The following is a 22581-nucleotide window of genomic DNA, read 5'->3' on the forward strand; positions in this document are numbered from 1 at the left end:
ATCCCTTCTCTCCACCCCGTCCCCCGCCCCTCTTCCCCACACACTTGCTTGTGTGTGCATGCTCACACATGTGCTCTCTTTCTGTATCTCTCAATAAATAAATATTTTATAAAAAATAATTAATTAATTAAAAAGGGGGAAACCTGCAACTAGATGAAGTGCTGGCTGCCTTGTAGAAGATGAGTAAATGTGAGGGTTCTGAAGTCAGATATTTTAAGTTTGTTAACTGGCGCTATCCTTGGCTGGTATCTCTAGGTCTCCTTAAGCCTCTTTTCACTTATTATAAAAGGATAATGATAATATTACCTTACCTCATAGAGTTGTGGTGAGGATTAGATGAAGTAATGTATGTGAAGCCCAATGCACAAAGTGTTTAGTAAGTGACAGCGATTATGATCATTGTTATTTTTTTCTGTCTTTTTCTCCCAATTTTCCACAGTGTGATTCTATTCATATATGATTAGGAAAATCAAATTTAGGAGAAAAGATAAACAAAATTGGTGTATTGCAAAAGTCTTCCTCCTTATTTGTCCTAACAAGGAATGGATGGAACTGGAGGGGATTATGCTAACTGAAATAAGTCAAGCAGAGGAAGGCAATTATCATATGGTTTCACTTATAAGTGGAACATAAGAAATAGCATGGAGGACATTAGGAGAAGGAAGGGAAAAATGCAGCGGGGGAAATCAAAGGGGGAGATGAACCATGAGAGACTATGGACTACAGGAAGCAAACTGAGGGTTTCAGAGGGGAGGGGGGTTGGAGGGTGGATTAGCCCGGGGATGGGTATTAAGGAGGGCACATATTGCATGGAGCACTGGGTGTTATATGCAAACAATGAATCATGGAACACTACATCAAAAACTAATGATGTACTATATGGTGACTAACATAACATAAAAAAATAAAATATGTTGACTTTTTTTTTTACTTAAAACAAATTTTATTACATATTGTTAATGTGCTTAGTAGTAAAAGCATACATTGAGCCATGTTTTATAAAATTCTACAAAAGATTTCTAATTAAACAACACCTAGATGTCATCTATAGTTAAATTTTGGCTAAAAGGTTTGAAAGAGTAAAAAGAGAAACTATGTAAAATCCCTTCCATATTATCAAAAATAACTCTGGAATGCACACTGCAATTTAAAAGGAGATTACTTAAAATATGGATTGTAAATACTTCTAATCTTCATTGAAACAGATTTAATCCTGATAGGTGAGTTGTTTTTGGTCCATGTGCCCCACTGGATTCCAGTTGCAAGCAATTTTCCAGGGAAGTGATGAATGCCGTTTAGGTTCACTAGACCACACTGGTTGAACCACCAGCCTGTGTTGTTACTCAGGTGACTACAGCTTTTCATGGACTGACCCCGGACTAGGCATGCGGGGCGACACCCATCATTATCCACATCTGATGTGCTGAAAGGCATTGCGTTTTGGTTTTCTTCTTTTCTGAAGCCCCGGAAAGCATCACCAGCATTTCCTGAATACTGTCCTAAGTGCATCTTAAAAAATCTTTTTTCATCTTCTAGCCAAAAGTTATCATATGATGCATAAGCAAATGTGTCATCTTCAGATTCCAATGCAATATACAGCATAAAACTGGTATTTTTCTGATTTACTATATAAAAAAATCTTTTTTAGTCCTAGCCAAAATTCGCCTAAAAGGTCGCCAAGTCCGTCCAGATAATCACACCACAGCCTTTGGAAATCAATGACCCCGTCAACCCTCTTCTGTATCATGGTCCATCCACCTCCTCGGTAATCCATGTCACACATTACCTCAAACGGGTAACTAGATCCTTCTGGGTAGATTATATATAAACCACTTGGTGTTTTGGTGACAGAGCCAATGGTACCTTTAATATCAGTACAATCTAAACCATGTGACTGAACCGGCCTGTGGGGAAAAGGATCCAGGTGCCTTCTGAAAACTTCTGTGGTCAGAAGGAGAACCCGGTTCATGAGCTCGTTAACCTGATTGGATAAATAATCCAAGGAAGTTTGTTGCTCGTCCATCATATTTCTTAGCAGCTTTTTGGTATCAGGTGTAGGAAACAACAGAATTTTGCAAATTTCCTTAAATCATAATAAAAAGTGTTGGCTAAATGTTAGATTGTTAGAGAAAATAGAGTGAAAAATCATGAATTTTACATGATTTTGGATAAATATGTAGACACAATAATATCTCAATCTAAATACTCCAGTTAGTATAATTTTTGTTTAACCAAGAATATAACTGTCTTAACACTTCTTAATGAAACTATGCTTTCCAATAGTTTAGATGACCCCCCAAATAATTTAATCTCATGTAACAGAGAGACAACATTCTGAATATTAATTCTGACTTCATAAGAAGAGAGATACAAAAGCAGGAGGTCCAGAAGTCCTCAATTCTTACCATATAAGAAAGAAAAAGGCAATAATCCATATCATGCAAGTTAATTTTCAAAAAGTTTCTCTTAGTTTGTTCTATTAATGCTGTATATTTTTTATCTTTAAATTTTTTATTGTTATGTTAATCACCATACATTGTATTAGTTTTTAATGTAATGTTCCATGATTCATTGTTTGTGCATAACACCCAGTGCTCCATGCAGAACGTGCCCTCTTTAATACCCATCACCAGGCTAACCCATCCCCCCACCCACTCCCCTCTAGAACTCTCTAGTTTGTTTTTCAGAGTCTATCCTCTCTCATGGTTCCTCTCCCCCTCCGATTCCCACCCTTCATTCATCCCTACCTGCTATCTTCTTCTTCTTTTTTTTTCTTAGCATATATTGCATTATTTGTTTCAGAGGTACAGATCTGTGATTCAACAGTCTTGCACAATTCACAGGGCTCACCATAGCACATACGCTCCCCAATGTCTATCACCCAGCTACCGCATCCCTTCAACCCCACCCCCACTCCAGCAACCCTCAGTTTGTTTCCTGAGATTAAGAATTCCTCATATCAGTGAGGTCATATGATACATGTCTTTCTCTGATTGACTTATTTCACTCAGCATAACACCCTCCAGTTCCATCCACGTCTTTGCAAATGGCAAGATGACATTCCTTTTGATGGCTGCATAATATTCCATTGTGTATATATACCACCTCTTCTTTATCCATTCATCTGTCGATGGGCATCTTGGCTCTTTCCACAGTTTGGCTATTGTGGACATTGCTGCTATAAACATTGGGGTGCACGTACCCCTTCAGATCCCTACATTTGTATCTTTGTGGTAAAGATCCCGGATGTGTAATTGCTGGATCGTATGGTAGCTCTATTTTCAACTTTTTAAGGAAACTCCATACTGTTTTCCAGAGTGGCTGTACCAGCTTGCATTCCCACCAGCAGTGTAGGAGGGTGCCCCTTTCTCCACATCCCCGCCAACATCTGTCATTTCCTGACTTACTAATTTTAGCCATTCTGACGGGTGTGAGGTGGTATCTCACTGAGGTTTTGATTTGGATTTCCCTGATGCCGAGCGATGTTGAGCACTTCTTCATGTGTCTGTTGGCCATTTGGATGTCTTCTTTGGAAAAATGTCTGTTCATGTCTTCTGCCCATTTCTTGATTGGATCATTTGTTCTTTGGGTGTTGAGTTTGGAGAAGTTCTTTATAGATTTTGGATACTAGCCCTTTATCTGATATGTCATTTGTAAATATTTTCTCCCATTCTGTTGGTTGTCTTGGTTTTGTGGACTGTTTCTTTTTCTGTGCAAAAGCTTTTCATCTTGATGAAATCCCAATAGTTCATTTTTGCCCTTGCTTCCCTTGCCTTTGGCGATGTTTCTAGGAAGAAGTTGCTGCGGCTGAGGTCGAAGAGGTTGCTGACTATGTTCTCCTTTAGGATTTTGATGGACTCCTGTCTCACATCGAGGTCTTTCAACCATTTGGAGTCTATTTTTGTGTGTGGTGTAAGGAAATGGTCCAGTTTCATTCTTCTGCATGTGGCTGTCCAATTTTCCCAATACCATTTGTTGAAGAGACTGTCTTTTTCCCATTGGACATTCTTTCCTGCTTAGTCAAAGATTAGTTGATCATAGAGTTGTGGGTCCATTTCTGGGCTCTCTATTCTGTTCCATTGATCTATGTGTCTGTTTTTGTGCCAGTACCATACTGTCTTGATGATGACAACTTTGTAATAGAACTGGAAGTCTGGAATTGTGATGCCTCCAGCTTTGCTTTTCTTTTTCAACATTCCTCTGGCTACTCGGGGTCTTTTCTGGTTCCATACAAATTTTAGGATTATTTGTTCCATTTCTTTGAAAAAAGTGGATGGTATTTTGATGGGGATTGCATTGTATGTATAGATTGCTCTAGGTAGCATTGACATCTTCACAATGTTTGTTCTTCCAATCCATGAGCATGGAACATTTTCCCATTTCTTTGTGTCTTCCTCAATTTCTTTCATGAGTATTTTATACTTTTCTGAGTACAGATCCTTTGCCTCTTTGGTTAGATTTATTTCTAGGTATCTTATGGTTTTGGGTGCAGTTGTAAATGGGATTGACTCCTTAATTTGTCTCTTTTCTGTCTTGTTGTTGGTGTATAGGAATGCCACTGATTTCTGTGCACTGATTTTATATCCTGCCACTTTACTGAATTCCTGTATGAGTTCTAGCAGTATGGGGTGGAGTCTTTTGGGTTTTCCACATACAGTATCATATCATCTGCAAAGAGTGGGAGTTTGACTTCCTCTTTGCCGATTTGGATGGCTTTAATTTCTTTTTGTTGTCTGATTGCTGTGGCTAGGACTTCTAACACTATGTTGAATAGGAGTGGTGATAGTGGACATCCCTGTCATGTTCCTGACCTTAGGGGGAAAGCTCTCAGTTTTTCCCCATTGAGAATGATATTCACTGTAGGTTTTTCATAGATGGCTTTTATGATATTGAGGTATGTACCCTCTATCCCTATACTCTAAAGAGTTTTGATCAAGAAAGGATGCTGTACTTGGTCAAATCCTTTTCTGCATCTATTGAGAGGATCATATGATTCTTGTTCTTTCTTTTGTTAATGTATTGTATCACGTTGATTGATTTACAGATGTTGAACCAACCTTGCAGCCCAGGGATAAATCCCACTTGGTCATGGTGAATAATCCTTTTAATGTACTGTTGGATCCTATTGGCTAGGATTTTGTTGAGAATTTTTGCATCCATGTTCATCAAGGATATTGGTCTGTCATTCTCCTTTTTGGTGGGGTCTTTGTCTGGTTTGGGGATCAAGGTAATGGTGGCCTCCTAAAATGAGTTTGGAAGTTTTCTTTCCATTTCTGTTTTTTGGAACAGTTTCAGGAGAATAGGTATTAATTCTTCTTTAAATGTCTGGTAGAATTCCCCTGGGAAGCCATCTGGCCCTGGGCTTTTGTTTGTTGGGAGATTTTTGATGACTGCTTCAATTTCCTTAGTGGTTATAGGTCTGTTCAGGTTATCTAGTTCTTCCTGGTTCAATTTTGGTAGTTGATACATCTCTCAGAATGCATCCATTTCTTCCAGGTTATCTAATTTGCTGGCATAGAGTTGCTCATAATCTGTTCTTATAATTGTTTGTATGTCTTTGGTCTTGGTTGTGATCTCTCCTCTTTCATGCATGATTTTGTTGATTTGGGTCATTTCTCTTTTCTTTTGGATCAGTCTGGCTAGGGGTTTATCAATCTTCTTAATTCTTTCAAAGAACCAGCTCCTAGTTTCGTTGATCTGTTCTACTGTTCTTTTTGTTTCTATTTCATTGATTTCTGCTCTGATCTTTATTATTTCTCTTCTCCTGTTGTGTTTAGGCTCTACTTGCTGTTTTTTCTCTAGCTCCTTTATGTGTAGGGTTAGATTGTGTCTTTGAGACCTTTCTTGTTTCTTGAGAAAGGCTTGTTTTGTTATATACTTTCCTCTCAGGCCTGCCTTTGCTGCATCCCAAAGATTTTGAACAGTTGTGTTTTCAATTTCATTGGTTTCCATGAATTTTTTAATTCTTTAATTTCCTGGTTGACCCATTCATTCTTTAGTAGGATACTCTTTAGCCTCCATGTATTTGAGTTCTTTCTGATTTTCGTCTTGTGATTGAGTTCTAGTTTCAAAGCGTTGTGGTCTGAAAATATGCAGGGAATAATCCCAATCTTTTGGTACCATTTGAGACCTGATTTGTGATCTAGGATGTGATGTATTCTGGAGAATGTTCCATGGGCACTAGAGAAGAATGTGTATTCTCTTGCTTTGGGATGGAATGTTCTGAATATGTCTGTGAAGTCCATTTGGTCCAGTGTGTCATTTAAAGTCTTTATTTCCTTGTTGATCTTTTGCTTAGATGATCTGTCCATTTCAGTCAGGGGGGTATTAAAGTCCCCCACTATTATTGTATTGTTGTCAATGTGTTTCTTTGCTTTTGTTATTAATTGCCTTATAAAATTGGCTGTTCCCATGTTAGGAGTATAGATATTTACAATTGTTAGATCTTCTTGTTGGATAGACTCTTTAAGTAGGATATAGTGTCCTTCTTCATCTCTTATTACGACCTTTGTTTTAATATCTAATTTGTCTGATATAAGGATTGTCAGCCCAGCTTTCTTTCGGTGTCCATTAGCATGGTAAATAGTTTTCCACCCCCTCACTTTCAATGTGGGGCTGTCTTTGGGTCTAAAATGAGTCTCTTTCAGACAGCATATCAATGGGTCTTGTTTTTTAATCCAATCTGATAGCCTGTGTCTTTTGATTGGGGCATTTAGCCCATTTACATTCAGAGTAACTATTGAAAGATACAAATTTAGTGCCATTTTATTGCCTGTAAGGTGACTGTTACTGTATGTTGTCTGTGTTCCTTTCTGGTCTATGCTGCTTTTAGGCTCTCTCTTTGCTTAGAGGACCCCTTTCAATATTTCTTGGAGGGCTGGTTTCGTATTTGCAAATTCATTTAGTTTTTGTTTGTCCTGGAAGCTTTTTATCTCTCCTTCTATTTTCAATGACAGCCCACCTGGATATAGTATTCTTGACTGCATATTTTCCTCGTTTAGTGCTCTGAAGATCTCATGCCAGTCCTTTCTGGCCTGCCAGGTCTCTGTGGATAGGTCTGTTGCCAATCTAATGTTTCTACCATTATAGGTTACATATCTCTTCTCCTGAGCTGCTTTCAAGATTTTCTCTTTGTGTCTGAGACTCATAGTTTTACTATTACATGTTGGGGTGTTGACCTATTTTTATTGATTTTGAGAGGGGTTCTCTGTGCCTCCTGGATTTTGATGCCTGTTTCCTTCCCCAAATTAGGGAAGTTCTCCACTATAAGTTGCTCCAATATGCCTTCTGCCCCTCTCTCTCTTTCTTCTTCTTCTTGGGATCCCAATTATTCTAATGTTGTTTCGTCGTATTGTATTGCTTATCTCTTGAATTCTGCCCTCATGATCTAGTAGTTGTTTATCTCTCTTTTTCTCAGCTTCTTTATTTTCCATCATTTGGTCTTCTATATCGCTGATTCTCTCTTCTGCTTCATTTATCGTAGTAGTTAATGTCCGCATATTTGATTGCACCTCATTAATAGCCTTTTTGATTTCGACTTGTTTAGATTTTAGTTCTTTTATTTCTCCAGAAAGGGTTTCTCTAATAACTTCCATGCTTTATTTATTTATTTATTTATTTTTTAAAGATTTTATTTATTTATTTTAGAGACAGAGAGAATGAGAGAGAAAGCACATGAGATGGGGGGAGGGTCAGAGGGAGAAGCAGACTCCCTGCTGAGCAGGGAGCCCGATGCAGGACTCGATCCAGGGACTCCAGGATCATGACCTGAGCCGAAGGCAGTTGCTTAACCAACTGAGCCACCCAGGCGCCCCGACTTCCATGCTTTTTTAAAGCCCAGCTAGTATCTTTAAAATCATGATTCTGAACTCTCGGTCCAATATCGCACTAATGTCCATATTGAGTAGGTCCCTGGCAGACGGTAGTACCTCTTGTTCTTTTTTTTGAGGTGATTTTTTTTTTGTCTTGTCATTTTGTCCAGAGGAGAATAGATGAATGAGAGAACAAAATGCTAACAGGTTAAGAACATCCCCAGAAAATATACTCTAAACAAATCAGAAAAGACCCGAAACCAGTGGAAAAGAAAGGGAAAGAAAGAAAAAAGAAAGAGAAGAAGAAAAAGATTAAAAAAAAAAAAACCAACCAAACAATAAAATCAGAATATGATCATATATGATCAGGCTGGCGTATAGATTAGTGCCACACACTAGATTTTTGGTGTATTTTGGTCTTTTAGAAGAAAGTGCCTACTAAAACTTTAAAAAAGAAAGACTTATATACGTACAAAATAAGGTTTGATATGATGAAGGGATGGAATATGACTGTAAAGATGGAAATTTTAAAAAAAATTTTAAAAAAGGAATTGATAAGAAGGTGTTTGACAAAATAATGAAGAGAATTAAAAGAAAAGGAAAGAAAGATACAAAAGGGGGAGAGAATGTAATCAGGCAGGAGATTGGAACAAAGCCATGGACACTAGAGATTTAGGGTATACTTTGATATGTTAGAAGAAACTGTATCTCAAAAACTTTTTTAAAAGTTTTTATTGTTATGTTAATCACCATACATTACATCATTAGTTTTTGATGTAGTGTTCCATGATTCCTTGTTTGTGCATAACACCCAGTGCTCTATGCAGAATGTGCCCTCTTTAATACCCATCACCAGGCTAACCCATCCCCCCACCCCCCCTCCCCTCTAGAACCCTCAGTTTGTTTTTCACAGTCTATCGTCTCTCATGGTTCATCTCCCCCTCCGACTTACTGTATCTCAAAATTTTAAAGAGAGAACAACTTATATATGTGTGTGTGTGTGTGTGTGTGTGTGTGTGTGTGTGTGTATGTATGCCAAAAATAAGGGTAAGTACTATGAAGGGATAGAATATGACTAAAAATGAAAAATAAAAATTTTTTTTTAAAAAAGGGATTGATAAGATGTTGGTTGAAAAAGGGAAAAAGAAAAATTAAAAGAAAAACAGTTAAAAAAATTAACTTTGAAAGACTAATGAATCATGGTAAAAAAGCCATGATTTCAATGTGCAGTATTCCCCTAGCACTGGAGTTTTCCCGTTCTCATTGGTCGATAAATTTGGTCTTGGCTGGCTGTTCTTGCTGATTTTCTGGGGATGGGGCCTGTTGCCATGGTTCCCAAATGTCTTTGCGGGAGGCGGAATTGCCCCGCCCTTGCCGGTCCAGGCTGAGTAATATGCTCGGGTTTGCTCTCAGAAGCTTTTTTTCCCTGCAAGCTTTCCGTACACCGTTGGAGGACGAGAGTGAAAATGGCGGCTTCCCAGTCTCTGCCCTGGAGGAGCCAAGAACTCGGAGCCCCGCTGCTCAGTGCGCCCACAGAGAAAAGCAGTCAGTCACTCCCATCTCCCTGGTCTCTGGCTGCACTCCCTGCTCCCCTGGCCTGTGACCGAGCGTTTCTGTCTATGGCACACGACTCCGTGAGTCTCCAAACCCAGCAGATCCCTGCGGTGTGCTCCTGTGCCGCTCCTCCTGGGGGAGGAAGAGGAGTCTCCCCGGATCTGCCGCTTGTTGGGTCACCCCTGGAGGAGCAGTGGCCCGACTGTCATCGATCACAGTTTATGGCAAACCCCGAGCTAAGAGCCTAAGCCTCGGCTCCGTCTCTGCAGCCGGCTTCCCTGCTCTGATACCTGGGAGCTCTGCTGCACTCAGCACGCCCCCCCCGTTCTTTCTGTGACCCCCGAGGGTCCTGAGACCACAGTGTCCCGCGAGGGTTCCACCCCTAGCTTAGCCACTGGAGCGACGTCCCTCAGCTGCGCCGACTTTCAAAAGTTCCGATTTTGTGCTCCATGGCTCTATCACTTGCCAGAAGCGGCCGATAGAGGCCCCCTCCCCCGCCATCTATCCTCCCGAATATCGCCTCGGATTCACTTCTCCGCATGTCCTACCTTCCAGAAAGTGGTCGCTTTTTTGTTCAGAGAGTTGTTTCTATTCTTTCCTTTGATCTCCTGTTGAGTTCGTAGGTGTTCAGAATGGTTTGATCGCTATCCAGTTGAATTCCTGAGACCGGGCGAAATCCAGGTCTCCTACCCCTCTGCCATCTTGCTCCACTCAAATATGTTGACTATTGATTAAGTGTTTTGTACTTTTTGAAAGTATTGTGAAAGTTTTTCTTTTCCATGAATCCCTACTTTTTACTGTTTGTAAGGCACCAAGAAGCCCATGTTAGCAAAATCTGGAGATGATAAATTTATTCTCAAGTGAAAAATTTTATGGCATAGAAAAATAATTTGTTGAGTGTTGCCCATACATATACAAAAGCTTGTTGAAAATCCTTTAGTCAATATGTCTAAAATACCAAAAATGAATAATTTGACACAGCACTCCTGAAGATTCTATATTGGGAGAACTTTTCTTTAAATTCAAGTGCCTGGGAAAGTCATCTAAGCTATTCCAGTTAGGAAAATGCCAGAACACCTGTTTCTAGGAAAGTCGTCCCCCTCACATGTTGTTAACTGTGTCACACAGCTAGAGGCTCATATTGGTTAGCATGCACCGTAAAAACCAATTCCATATTCATCTCTATCATCGCCTCAAACAATAAAACTTCTGGTAAACTAACTCCTTCCTCAAGACTGAAGTTAAATGTTATCTTCATTGAGAAGCCTTTCATGATCCCCATGCAAAGTTGTTTCCTTTTTTTAGGTGTTAGTTGTATTTATCTGTTTTCATTAAAAATGCCTCCCCTAAGGAAAAGTATTTATCTTATATTTTTGTACCATCTGTTCTTGGCAAAATGCCTGATGTGGGACATGGTCAGGAAATATTTATTAAATGAATGAGTTAATGAGTGAATGAAAGAATCTTGTAGAGATTTTTAATCAAGCAGGATTCATGATCATAAAAAAAATAGGGAGAAAATATGTTTGTTTAAATTTCCAGGGCTCAGTGCAAAAATTGCTTTTGATCACATGCCAGAAGAGTATTGATCAACACTGATGATTTTGTTGTGTTTTTAGTTAATTATAAATGCAGCTTGCCAAGGCTTTAATTGTAGGAGTCTTGTCTTGGTCATCTTTGGTTCCCCTTTTCTGGCACTGTATTTAGATTATGTACATTCTGCAAAAGTCCCCTTACAAGATATGTTTCTGGGGCGCCTGCGTGGCTCAGTTGGTTAAGCGACTGCCTTTGGCTCAGGTCATGATCCTGGAGTCCCGGGATCGAGTCCTGCATTGGGCTCCCTGCTGAGCAAGGAGCCTGCTTCTCCCTTTAACCCTTCCCCCTCTCATATACTCTCTCTCTCTCTCTCTCATTCTTGCTCTCAAATAAATAAATAAATGAATCTTAAAAAAAGACATGTTCCTGATAAAATGACTGATTTTTAATTCTCAAATTTCATTTCTCATTACAATATTTTCCATGTGATACTAATTTAAGAAAAACTACATTTACATCCTTCAAATTAAATATATTTTAAACAAATCGATGTGAGGTAAGTATTGAGTTATATCATAGATACAGCTGGTAGTTTGTCAGAATCACATGAAGTAGGCTTGTAGTAGGTGCCATGGTCTCTTCCTTGGAAAATTTCTTAGTTTACTGGTAAAGACAGTAAGTCAGCAGTTGCAGTGACCTGGACCTAGAAGGATGCACTGAGAGTTAAGGGAAGTGGGAGGGGGACTATGTCTCTAGCCCGGTCTAAGAGGATAAGAATTAGTTGAGCCTTTCCAGGGAAGGTGAACAGTTGAGCTAAATTTTTTTTTTTATGGTTTTACTTTTTTATCCAGGCAGAGAAGAATGAGGAGTTTCTAAGTGAAGAAAGACATGCAAAAACAAAGAAGTAATACAGAAATCGATGGTCTGCTTTGGAGGCTTGAATGGGTCCATATGAGTGGACTGTAGGCTCTGTTTGTGGGAATGGTAGAATTTGGGGCTTAGGTAGACACAGAGCAGGCATGGTCTCGTATGGCATGACCAGGCATCAAGACTTTCTGCTGAAGGCTGTGGGGTATCATAGGAGGGTATTAAGGTGGCACTAGCCTGTAGAAAAAAATATCTGCATTTGCCATGGAGAAGGAGAGGAGTAAATCATTAGAACAGATCTAACAGTGGAATCTGTGACTGTGACAACTGAATAGCAGAGAAGAATCTAGGTTTGAAGTGTTTGGCCTGAAAGATTGTTTGATTGGTGCTGCTGTTCATTCATTGATTCATTTAAAAAATTTAAGCAACTATTGCTTTAGCACCTCCCTTTGCAGAGCAGTTTTTTTTTACTTAATTTTTTTTTTAATTTGTTATGTTAATCACCATATATTACATCATTAGTTTTTGGTGCAGTGTTCCATGATTCATTGTTTGTTCATAACACCCAGTGCTCCATGCAGAACGTGCCCTCCTCAATGCCCATCACCAGGCTAACCCATCCCCCTACCCCCCTCCCCTCTAGAACCCTCAGTTTGTTTTTCAGAGTCCATCATCTCTCATGGTTCGTCTCCCCCTCTGACATACTCCCCTTTTCTTCCTCTCCTGTTATCTTCTTCTTTTTCTTTTTTCTTAAAATATGTTGCATTATTTGTTTCAGAAGTACAGATCTGTGATTCAACAGTCTTGCACAATTCACAGCGCTCACCGTAGCACATACCCTCCCCAATGTCTATCACCCAGCCACCCCATCCCTCCCACCCCCAACCACTCCAGTAACACTCAGTTTCTTTCCTGAGATTAAGAATTCCTCATATCAGTGAGGTCATGTGATACATGTCTTTCTCTGATTGACTTATTTCACTCAGCATAACACCCTCCAGTTCCATCCACGTCGTTGCAAATGGCAAGATCTCATTCCTTTTGATGGCTGCATAATATTCCATTGTGTATATATACCACTTCTTCTTTATCCATTCATCTGTCGATGGGCATCTTGGCTCTTTCCACAGTTTGGCTATGGTGGACATTGCTGCTATAAACATTGGGGTACACGTACCCCTTCGGGTCCCTACATTTGTATCTTTGTGGTAAATACCCAGTAGTGCAATTGCTGGATCGAACGGTAGCTCTAATTTCAACTGTTTGAGGAACCTCCATACTGTTTTCCAGAGGGGTTGCACCAGCTTGCATTCCCACCAACAGTGTAGGAGGGTTCCCCTTTCTCCACATCCCCGCCAACATCTGTCGTTCCCTGACTTGTTAATTTTAGCCATTCTGACGGGTGTGAGGTGGTATCTCATTGAGGTTTTGATTTGGATTTCCCTGATGACAAGCGATGTTGAGCACTTTTTCATGTGCCTGTTGGCCATTTGGATGTCTTCTTTGGAGAAATGTCTGTTCATGTCTTCTGCCCATTTCTTGATTGGATTATTTGTTCTTTGGGTGTTGAGTTTGATAAGTTCTTTATAGATTTTGGATACTAGCCCTTTATCTGATATGTCATTTGCAAATATTTTCTCCCATTCTGTCGGTTGTCTTTTGGTTTTGTGGACTGTTTCTTTTGCTCTGCAGAAGCTTTTTATCTTGATGAAATCCCAATAGTTCATTTTTGCCCTGGCTTCCCGTGCCTTTGGCGATGTTTCTAGGAAGAAGTTGCTGCGGCTAAGGTCGAAAAGGTTGCTACCTGTGTTCTCCTTTAGGATTTGGATGGACTCCTGTCTCACGTTTAGGTCTTTCAACCATTTGGAGTCTATTTTTGTGTGTGGTGTAAGGAAATGGTCCAGTTTCATTCTTCTGCATGTGGCTGTCCAATTTTCCCAACACCATTTGTTGAAGAGACGGTCTTTTTGCCATTGGACATTCTTTCCTGCTTTGTCAAAAATAAGTTGACCATAGAGTTGAGGGTCCATTTCTGGGCTCTCGATTCTGTTCCATTGATCTATGTGTCTGTTTTTGTGCCAGTACCATACTGTCTTGATGATGACAGCTTTGTAATAGAGCTGGAAGTCCGGAATTGTGATGCCGCCAGCTTTGCTTTTCTTTTTCAGTATTCCTCTGGCTATTCTGGGTCTCTTCTGGTTCCATACAAATTTTAGGATTATTTGTTCCATTTCTTTGAAAAAAGTGGATGGTATTTTGATGGGGATTGCATTGAATGTGTAGATTGCTCTAGGTAGCATTGACATCTTCACAATGTTGATTCTCCCAATCCATGAGCATGGAACGTTTTTCCATTTCTTTGTGTCTTCTTCAATTTCTTTCCTGAGTATTTTATAGTTTTCTGAGTACAGAACCTTTGCCTCTTTGGTTAGATTTATTCCTAGGTATCTAATGGTTTTGGGTGCAATTGTAAATGGGATAGACTCCTTGATTTGTCTCTCTTCTGTCTTGTTGTTGGTGTATAGGAATGCCACTGATTTCTGTGCATTGATTTTATATCCTGCTACTTTACTGAATTCCTGTATGAGTTCTAGCAGTTTTGGGGTGGAGTCTTTTGGGTTTTCCACCTATAGTATCATATCATCTGCAAAGAGTGAGAGTTTGACTTCCTCTTTGCCGATTTGGATGCCTTTGATTTCTTTTTGTTGTCTGATTGCTGTGGCTAGGACTTCTAATACTATGTTGAATAGCAGTGGTGAGAGTGGACATCCCTGCCGCGTTCCTGACCTTAGGGGAAAAGCTCTCAGCCTTTCCCCATTGAGAATGATATTCGCTGTAGGTTTTTTGTAGATGGCTTTTATGATATTGAGGTATGTACCCTCTATCCCTATACTCTGAAGAGTTTTGATCAAGAAAGGATGTTGTACTTTGTCAAATGCTTTTTCTGCATCTATTGAGAGGATCATATGATTCTTGCTCTTTCTTTTGTTAATGTATTGTATCACGTTGATTGATTTGCGGATGTTGAACCAGCCTTGCAGCCCAGGAATAAATCCCACTTGGTCGTGGTGAATAATCCTTTTAATGTACTGTTGGATCCTATTGGCTAGTATTTTGGTGAGAATTTTTGCATCCATGTTCATCAAGGATATTGGTCTGTAATTCTCTTTTTTGATGGGGTCTTTGTCTGGTTTTGGGATCAAGGTAATGCTGGCCTCATAAAATGAGTTTGGAAGTTTCCCTTCCATTTCTATTTTTTGGAACAGTTTCAGGAGAATAGGTATTAATTCTTCTTGAAATGTCTGATAGAATTCCCCTGGGAAGCCATCTGGCCCTGGGCTTTTGTTTCTTGGGAGATTTTTGATGACTGTTTCAATTTCCTTAGTGGTTATAGGTCTGTTCAGGTTTTCTATTTCTTCCTGGTTCAATTTTGGTAGTTGATACATCTCTAGGAATGCACCCATTTCTTCCAGGTTATCTAATTTGCTGGCATAGAGTTGCTCATAATATGTTCTTATAATTGTTTGTATTTCTTTGGTGTTGCTTGTGATCTCTCCTCTTTCATTCATGATTTTGTTGATTTGGGTCATTTCTCTTTTCTTTTTGATCGGTCTGGCCAGGGGTTTATCAATCTTGTTAATTCTTTCAAAGAACCAGCTCCTAGTTTCGTTGATCTGTTCTACTGTTCTTTTGGTTTCTAGTTCATTGATTTCTGCTCTGATCTTTATGATTTCTCTTCTCCTGCTGGGTTTAGGTTTCCTTTGCTGTTCTTTCTCCAGCTCCTTTAGGTGTAGGGTTAGGTTGTGTATTTGAGACCTTTCTTGTTTCTTGAGAAAGGCTTGTATTGCTATATACTTTCCTCTCAGGACTGCCTTTGCTGTATCCCAAAGATTTTGAACAGTTGTGTTTTCATTTTCATTGGTTTCCATGAATTTTTTTAATTCTTCTTTAATTTCCTGGTTGACCCATTCATTCTTTAGTAGGATGCTCTTTAGCCTCCATGTATTTGAGTTCTTTCCGACTTTCCTCTTGTGGTTGAGTTCTAGTTTCAAAGCATTGTGGTCTGAAAATATGCAGGGAATGATCCCAATCTTTTGGTACCGATTGAGACCTGATTTGTGACCTAGGATGTGATCAATTCTGGAGAATGTTCCATGGGCACTAGAGAAGAATGTGTATTCCGTTGCTTTGGGATGGAATGTTCTGAATATGTCTGTGAAGTCCATTTGGTCCAGTGTGTCATTTAAAGTCTTTATTTCCTTGTTGATCTTTTGCTTAGATGATCTTTCCATTTCAGTCAGGGGGGTGTTAAAGTCCCCCACTATTATTGTATTGTTGTCAATGTGTTTCTTTGCTTTTGTTATTAATTGCCTTATATAATTGGCTGCTCCCATGTTCGGGGCATAGATATTTACAATTGTTAGATCTTCTTGTTGGATAGACCCTTTAAGTAGGATATAGTGTCCTTCCTCATCTCTTATTACAGTCTTTGTTTTAAAATCTAGTTTGTCTGATATAAGGATTGCCACCCCAGCTTTCTTTTGGTGTCCATTAGCATGGTAAATGGTTTTCCACCCCCTCACTTTCAATGTGGGGCTGTCTTTGGGTGTAAAATGAGTCTCTTGCAGACAGCATATTGATGGGTCTTGTTTTTTAATCCAATCTGATAGCCTGTGTCTTTTGATTGGGGCATTTAGCCCATTTACATTCAGGGTAACTATTGAAAGGTATGAATTTAGTGCCATTATATTACCAGTAAGGTGACTGTTAACTGTCTGTTGTCTGTGTTCGTTTCTGCTCTTTGCTGCTTTTAGGTTCTCTCTTTGCTTAGAGGACCCCTCTCAATATTTCTTGGAGGGCTGGTTTCGTGTTTGCAAATTCCTTTAGTTTTTCTTTGTTCTGGAAGCTTTTGATCTCTCCTTCTATTTTCAATGATAGCCTAGCTGGATATAGTATTCTTGGCTGCATATTTTTCTCGTTTAGTGCTCTGAAGATATCTTGCCAGTCCTTTCTGGCCTGCCAGGTCTCTGTGGATAGGTCTGTTGCCAATCTAATGTTTCTACCATTGTAGGTTACATATCTCTTCTCCCGAGCTGCTTTCAGGATTTTCTCTTTGTCTCTGAGACTCGTAAGTTTTACTATTAGATGTCGGGGTGTTGACCTATTTTTATTGATTTTGAGAGGGGTTCTCTGTGCCTCCTGGATTTTAATGCCTGTTTCCTTCCTCACATTAGGGAAGTTCTCTGCTATAATTTGCTCCAATATACCTTCTGCCCCTCTCTCTCTCTCTTCTTCTTCTGGGATCCCAATTATTCTAATGTTGTTTCGTCTTATCGTATCACTTATCTCTCGAATTCTGCCCTCGTGATCCTGTAGTTGTTTCTCTCTCTTTTTCTCAGCCTCTTTATTTTCTATTATTTGGTCTTCTATATCGCTGATTCTCTCTTCTGCCTCATTTATCCTAGCATTTAGTGCCCCCATTTTTGATTGCACCTCATCAATAGCCTTTTTGATTTCGACTTGGTTAGATTTTAGTTCTTTTATTTCTCCAGAAAGGGTTTCTCTAATAACTTCCACGCTTTTTTCAAGCCCAGCTAGTATCTTTAAAGTCATGATTCTGAACTCTAGGTCCGACATCGTACTAATGTCCGTATTGAGTAGGTCCCTGTCTGACGGTACTACCTCTTGTTCTTTTTGCTGAGGTGATTTCTTTCGTCTTGTCATTTTGTCCAGAGGAGAATAGATGAATGAGAGAACAAAAGGCTAACAGGTTTACAACGTCCCCAGCAAATATAATGTATACAAATCAGAAAAGACCTGAAACCAGGGGAAAAGAAAGGGAAAGAAAGAAAAAAGAAAGAGAAAAAGAAAAAAAAAGAAAAAAAAGATAAAAACAAAAACAAAACAATTCAAAAAAGGCAGAATATGATCAAATATGATCAGGCTAGTGCATAGATCAGTGCCACACACTAGATTTTGGGCGTATTTTGGTCTGTTAGAAAAAAGTGCCTCCTAAAATTTTAAAGGAAGAAAGACATATATGTACAAAATAAGGGTTGATACAATGAAGGGATGGAAGATGACTGTAAAAATGAAAATTATAAAAGATTTTATAAAAGGACTTGGTAAGATAAGTTGTTTGAAAAAAGAAAGGAGATTTAAGGAAAAAAAAAAAGGAAAAAGGGAGAGAATGTGATCAGGCAGGAGACTAGAACAAAGCCATACACTAGTGGTTTAGGGTATATTTTGATCTGTTAGAAGAAACTGTACCTCAAAATTTTAAAGAGAGAACAACTTATATATATATGCCAAAAACAAGGATAACTACTATGAAGGGATAAAATATGACTCTAAAAATGAAAAAAAAAAAAAAATGTTTTTTTTTTTTAAAAAAGGGATTTATAAGATGTTGGTTGAAAAAGGGAAAAAGAAAAATAAAAAAAAGTCAACAAAAATTAACTTTGATGAAATAATGAATCATGGTAAAAAAAAAAAAAAAAAAGAAGCCATGAATCTATGTGCAGTATTCCCCTAGCGCTGGAGTTCTCCTATTCTCCTTGATCGATCAACTTGGTCTTGGCTTGCTGGCTGTTTGTGTTGATCTTCTGGGGGAGGGGCCTGTTGCTGTGGTTTCCAAATGTCTTTGCCGGAAGCGGAATTGCCCCGCCCTTGTCGGTCCGGGCTAAGGAAGCTGCTCCAGTTTGCTCTCAGGAGCTTTTGTTCCCTGCAAGCCCTCGGTACAGCTTTGGAGGACCAGGGCGAAAATGGCGGCCTCCCAGTCTCCGCCCGGAGGAGCTGAGAACTCGGGGCCCCACTCCTCAGTGCGCCCCCAGAGAAAAGCAGTCACTCCCGTGTCCCCGGTCTCTGGCCACACTCCGTGCTCACCCGGCCTGTGATCGAGCGTTGCTATCTCTGGCACCCGACCCCGCTCGGAGTCTCCAAACCCAGCAGATTCCTGCAGTGCGTTCCCGCACCGCTCCTCCCTGGGAAGGAAGGGGAGTCTCCCCGGATCTGCTGCTTGTTGGGTCCTTGCTGGGGGAGCCGTGCCCCGACTGGGCCGCAGATCACAGTTTATGGCAACCCCGAGCTGAGAGCCCGCAACTCTGCTCCGTCTCTGCAGCCGGCTTCCCCGCCCCGACACCTGGGAGCTCTGCCGCACTCAGGCACCCCCGGTCTCTCTGTGATCCCAAGGGTCCTGAGACCACACTGTCCCGGGAGGATTCCACCCCCCGCTTAGCCACTGCAGCGACGTCCCTCCGCCGAGCCAACTTTTAAAAGGTCCGATTTTGTGCTCCGCGGCTCTAGCACTTGCCAGAAGCGGCCGGCGGAGGCCCCTCCCCCGCCGTCTATCCTCCCGAATATCGCCTCGGATTCACTTCTCCGCACGTCCTACCTTCCAGTAAGTGGTCGCTTCTCTGTTCAGAGAGTTGTTGCTACTCTCCTATTCGATCTCCTGTTGAGTTCGTAGGTGTTCAGAATGGTTTGATCCCTATTCAGCTGAATTCCTGAGACCAGACAAAATCTAGGTCTCCTACTCCTCCACCATCTTGCTCCGCCCCCCTTTAATTAATTTTTTATTTTAATTCTAGTTAGTTATATGTTTCCAGAGTGTTATATGAGTTTCAGTTATAGAATAAAGTGATTCCACAGTTCATATATCACCCTGTGCTCATCATGGTAAGTATGCTCCTTAATCCCCATCACCTGTTTCACTCATCCCCCACCCACCTCCTCTCTGGTGACCATCAGTTTGTTCTCTATAGTTAAGAGTCTGTTTTTTGGTTTGTCTCTCTCTTTGGCAGAGCACAGTTTTAAGCACTATGGATAAAATGATGAACAGGTTTTCTAGGAGCTCACAGGCTAGCAGGGAAGACAGGGATCTAGACAATTCGAGACAATACAGTGTGTTAATTGCGATATATATATATAGCTTAATTTTATATAAATATATATATTTAATTATATAATTTAAGTTATAAGGTAGCATGAGGAATTAGAACAGGATGTTTTCTTGGAAAAAATGAGAGAGGTGATGATTTTTGGATTGGGTCTTGAAATAGGAGTAGAATGTTCCAAGTGTACAAGGGGGAAAGTTTATTCCAGGGAAGAGAACATCATCAGCAAATGTATGATGATTCCAAAAAAAACCACAAGTAGCTCCATATTACTTAGGTATAAGTATTGAAGTTGTTTGGAGGTGGGGCTGGTATGCGTTGCTAAGCATGAGTTAGCTAGCCATCATGATGTGTCTATGCTGAGGACTTTGGCCTATACCAGGCAAATCAGTGGTTCTTCACAGACTCATTGAATACTTCAAATACATTTATGATATCTGTACTAACCCTAGGTTTCCTGAATGAGAAATTCCAAAAGTAAGCATCTAGTGTATGTTATTTTCATAGGTTTATGGACCAATGTGATGCAAAACCATGCCAGAGAATGGTAGAATCATTGAAAGTTTGTCTTTTTTATTGCCACGCAAAGTACTCTTGCTTTTCTATCACTGTGGTATGATTTACATCTGTCTTAAAAAATACAAATTGGATTGTAATGGTTACTGTCCAATCTTATAATAATCAATTGCCATTTTCTAATCAAATTCACAAAATAAATAGAATCTGATGACTATGGAATCAGCCTTCTTTGGATACATCCTTGCCAGAAGTCACATAATCTGAAAATGACAATGAATAATTTTTCAAAACCACCTTAGCTATAAAAATCTTCCCAACATATATAATTGAATTATTCAATAGATTTTTATGAAAGAATCAGATACTGAAGCTTGGTACTTGTCCTTTTTATAAACACATGGAAGTCAATATTTATCTAAAATGAGAAAAAGACTAACAACAAATTACAGTTTTGAAAAAGCTAATAAAAATTTCATCACAAAGCTCAGAAATAGATAAAATTTTTGTAATCACATGACATATATAGAAAGGAAGGAAATCTTTTCATAAGCAGCAACATCGATGAACCTGCAGGACATTATATTAAGTGAAATAAGTCAGTCACAGAAGGACAAACGCTGCATGACTCCAAGTATATGAGGTTCCTATTTCAAAGTCATAGAAGCAGAAATTAGAATGATGGTTGTCAGGGGTTGAAGGGACGGGAAAATGGGGAATTGCTGTTCAAAAGGTATAATTTTTTAGTTGTACAAGATGGGTAAGTTCTAGAGATCTGCTATGCAGCATTGTGCCTGTAGTGAACAATACTGTCTTTTGCACTTAAAAATTGTGAGCAGGTAGATATGTTAGGTGTTCTTCCCACAATAAAAATAAATAAATAAAAAGAAAATCCCTATATTTTGAGTGGCTCTTGTCTTACTCCTTTCAATTTGTTCAGTAATTAGTGAGGGAAATGTCTCATGATGTTTGATAGGGCAAACAAGAGTGATATCTATATCTTTTGTTATCAGAATAGATAAGCTACCCAGCCTGAAGACAGGAAATGATGATTTCAAGGAGAAAAATAGGTAATCTCCCTTTCCTGATGAAATGACAGTGAGAGCATGTGAAACACCTGGGAGATGGGCAGTTCATGCTGTATCACAGCTTGAGGTTTCAGCAGTCAGTTGTAAAGAACTCTGTAGGAATGCCTGGATTTCACTCCTCAATTCTGAGTGACATCTAAGCTAATGCAAATCAGCATGCTGAATACGGAATGGAGTATATGTAGATACTGGGAAAGAGAAAGTAACTGAAGTAGCAAATTCCTTCTGTTTTAATTGCTTTAGGAACTGCTGGCGTTATTTGGAATAAGGGAAATCAAGAGTTACAGAATTATATGACTGAAGAAACTAAAAAACATAAAAACCATTCAGTTCAGTTTTCTGCCTCCCATTTAAATCTGCTTTCTTTAAACAATCTTGCTTTTCATATAATCCTTAAATTGTAAAATAATATGACTTCTACATAATAGGCACTTAACAGGTATGAGTTAGATGAAAAAATACATGAATCTTTTCAGTAAGATACCAGTCCAGTGGTTTCCCAGCCCTTTCTTCTATACAACTCTTGTGATAGGGATCCTTATTTCTGTTAAGCACATACCATTATGGTAAAGAATATACATTTTGGATTTCAGCAATCCTAGGTTAGTATCCACTGCTCATCAGTCATAAATAATTTCACAAATTAACTTCTTTAAGCCTGTATTTACTTACTTGCAGAATGAGACCTACCACTTGCTTTGTTGGAAATAAATGAGATGATTCATATAAAGTACATAGCACAGCCTGCTAGATAATAAATGCTTAATAAATTTTAGCTTATTATTGTTAATAATAATATACAGTCTGCCATTAATCTTAGATCTGTTCTGTGGTGCCATATAGAACAATCAGACAAGCTTATGGGTCTATAACTACTTTGTACCATTCAACCTTGGACAAGTTACTTATTCTTTAAAAGCTTCATTTTTCTTATTGATAAAATGGGGAGAAGATCTGTAACCCTGGATTTGTGAGATATTATGAGATAATAATCATAACTAGAATTTATTAACCACTTATTATGTGATTGTTGTTATGCTTATTACAATATATTGATCATCCTGGCATTCTAGTGTCTATTTTACAAGGTAGAGATATATTTTCAAAACATGTAATGAGCATAGTCGTCAAAAGTATTATTTTCCATTGTCTTTCCCTGTAGCAAAGTTTCACAAGAACTTTTCAATTTCCTGATATAAAAAGAGGTGGTATGGTAGAGTGGTTAAGAACAGACAGAAGCTCTGTTTCAGTTTGGGTATACAATCTAGCCCTACCATATCCTAGCTGTATGATCTTGGTCAAATTATTTAACCT

At 39.3% G+C, this 22581-nt stretch overlaps 1 protein-coding gene across 1 annotated transcript in view; it reads right to left on the reverse strand.

Moving 5' to 3' along the window:
* Positions 1-1158: 1158 nt before the first annotated feature.
* LOC113913691 (angiopoietin-related protein 5-like) overlaps positions 1159-22581 on the reverse strand; it is a 75244-nt gene continuing 53821 nt past the window's right edge. The window contains 3 exon segments of the mRNA XM_035723124.1: positions 1159-1635; positions 1637-2051; positions 2053-2083. Of these exon segments, the coding sequence (XP_035579017.1) occupies positions 1159-1635; positions 1637-2051; positions 2053-2083 (923 nt within the window).

The sequence above is a fragment of the Zalophus californianus genome, chromosome 11, assembly GCF_009762305.2.
Source record: "Zalophus californianus isolate mZalCal1 chromosome 11, mZalCal1.pri.v2, whole genome shotgun sequence".
Taxonomy (NCBI): domain Eukaryota; kingdom Metazoa; phylum Chordata; class Mammalia; order Carnivora; family Otariidae; genus Zalophus; species Zalophus californianus.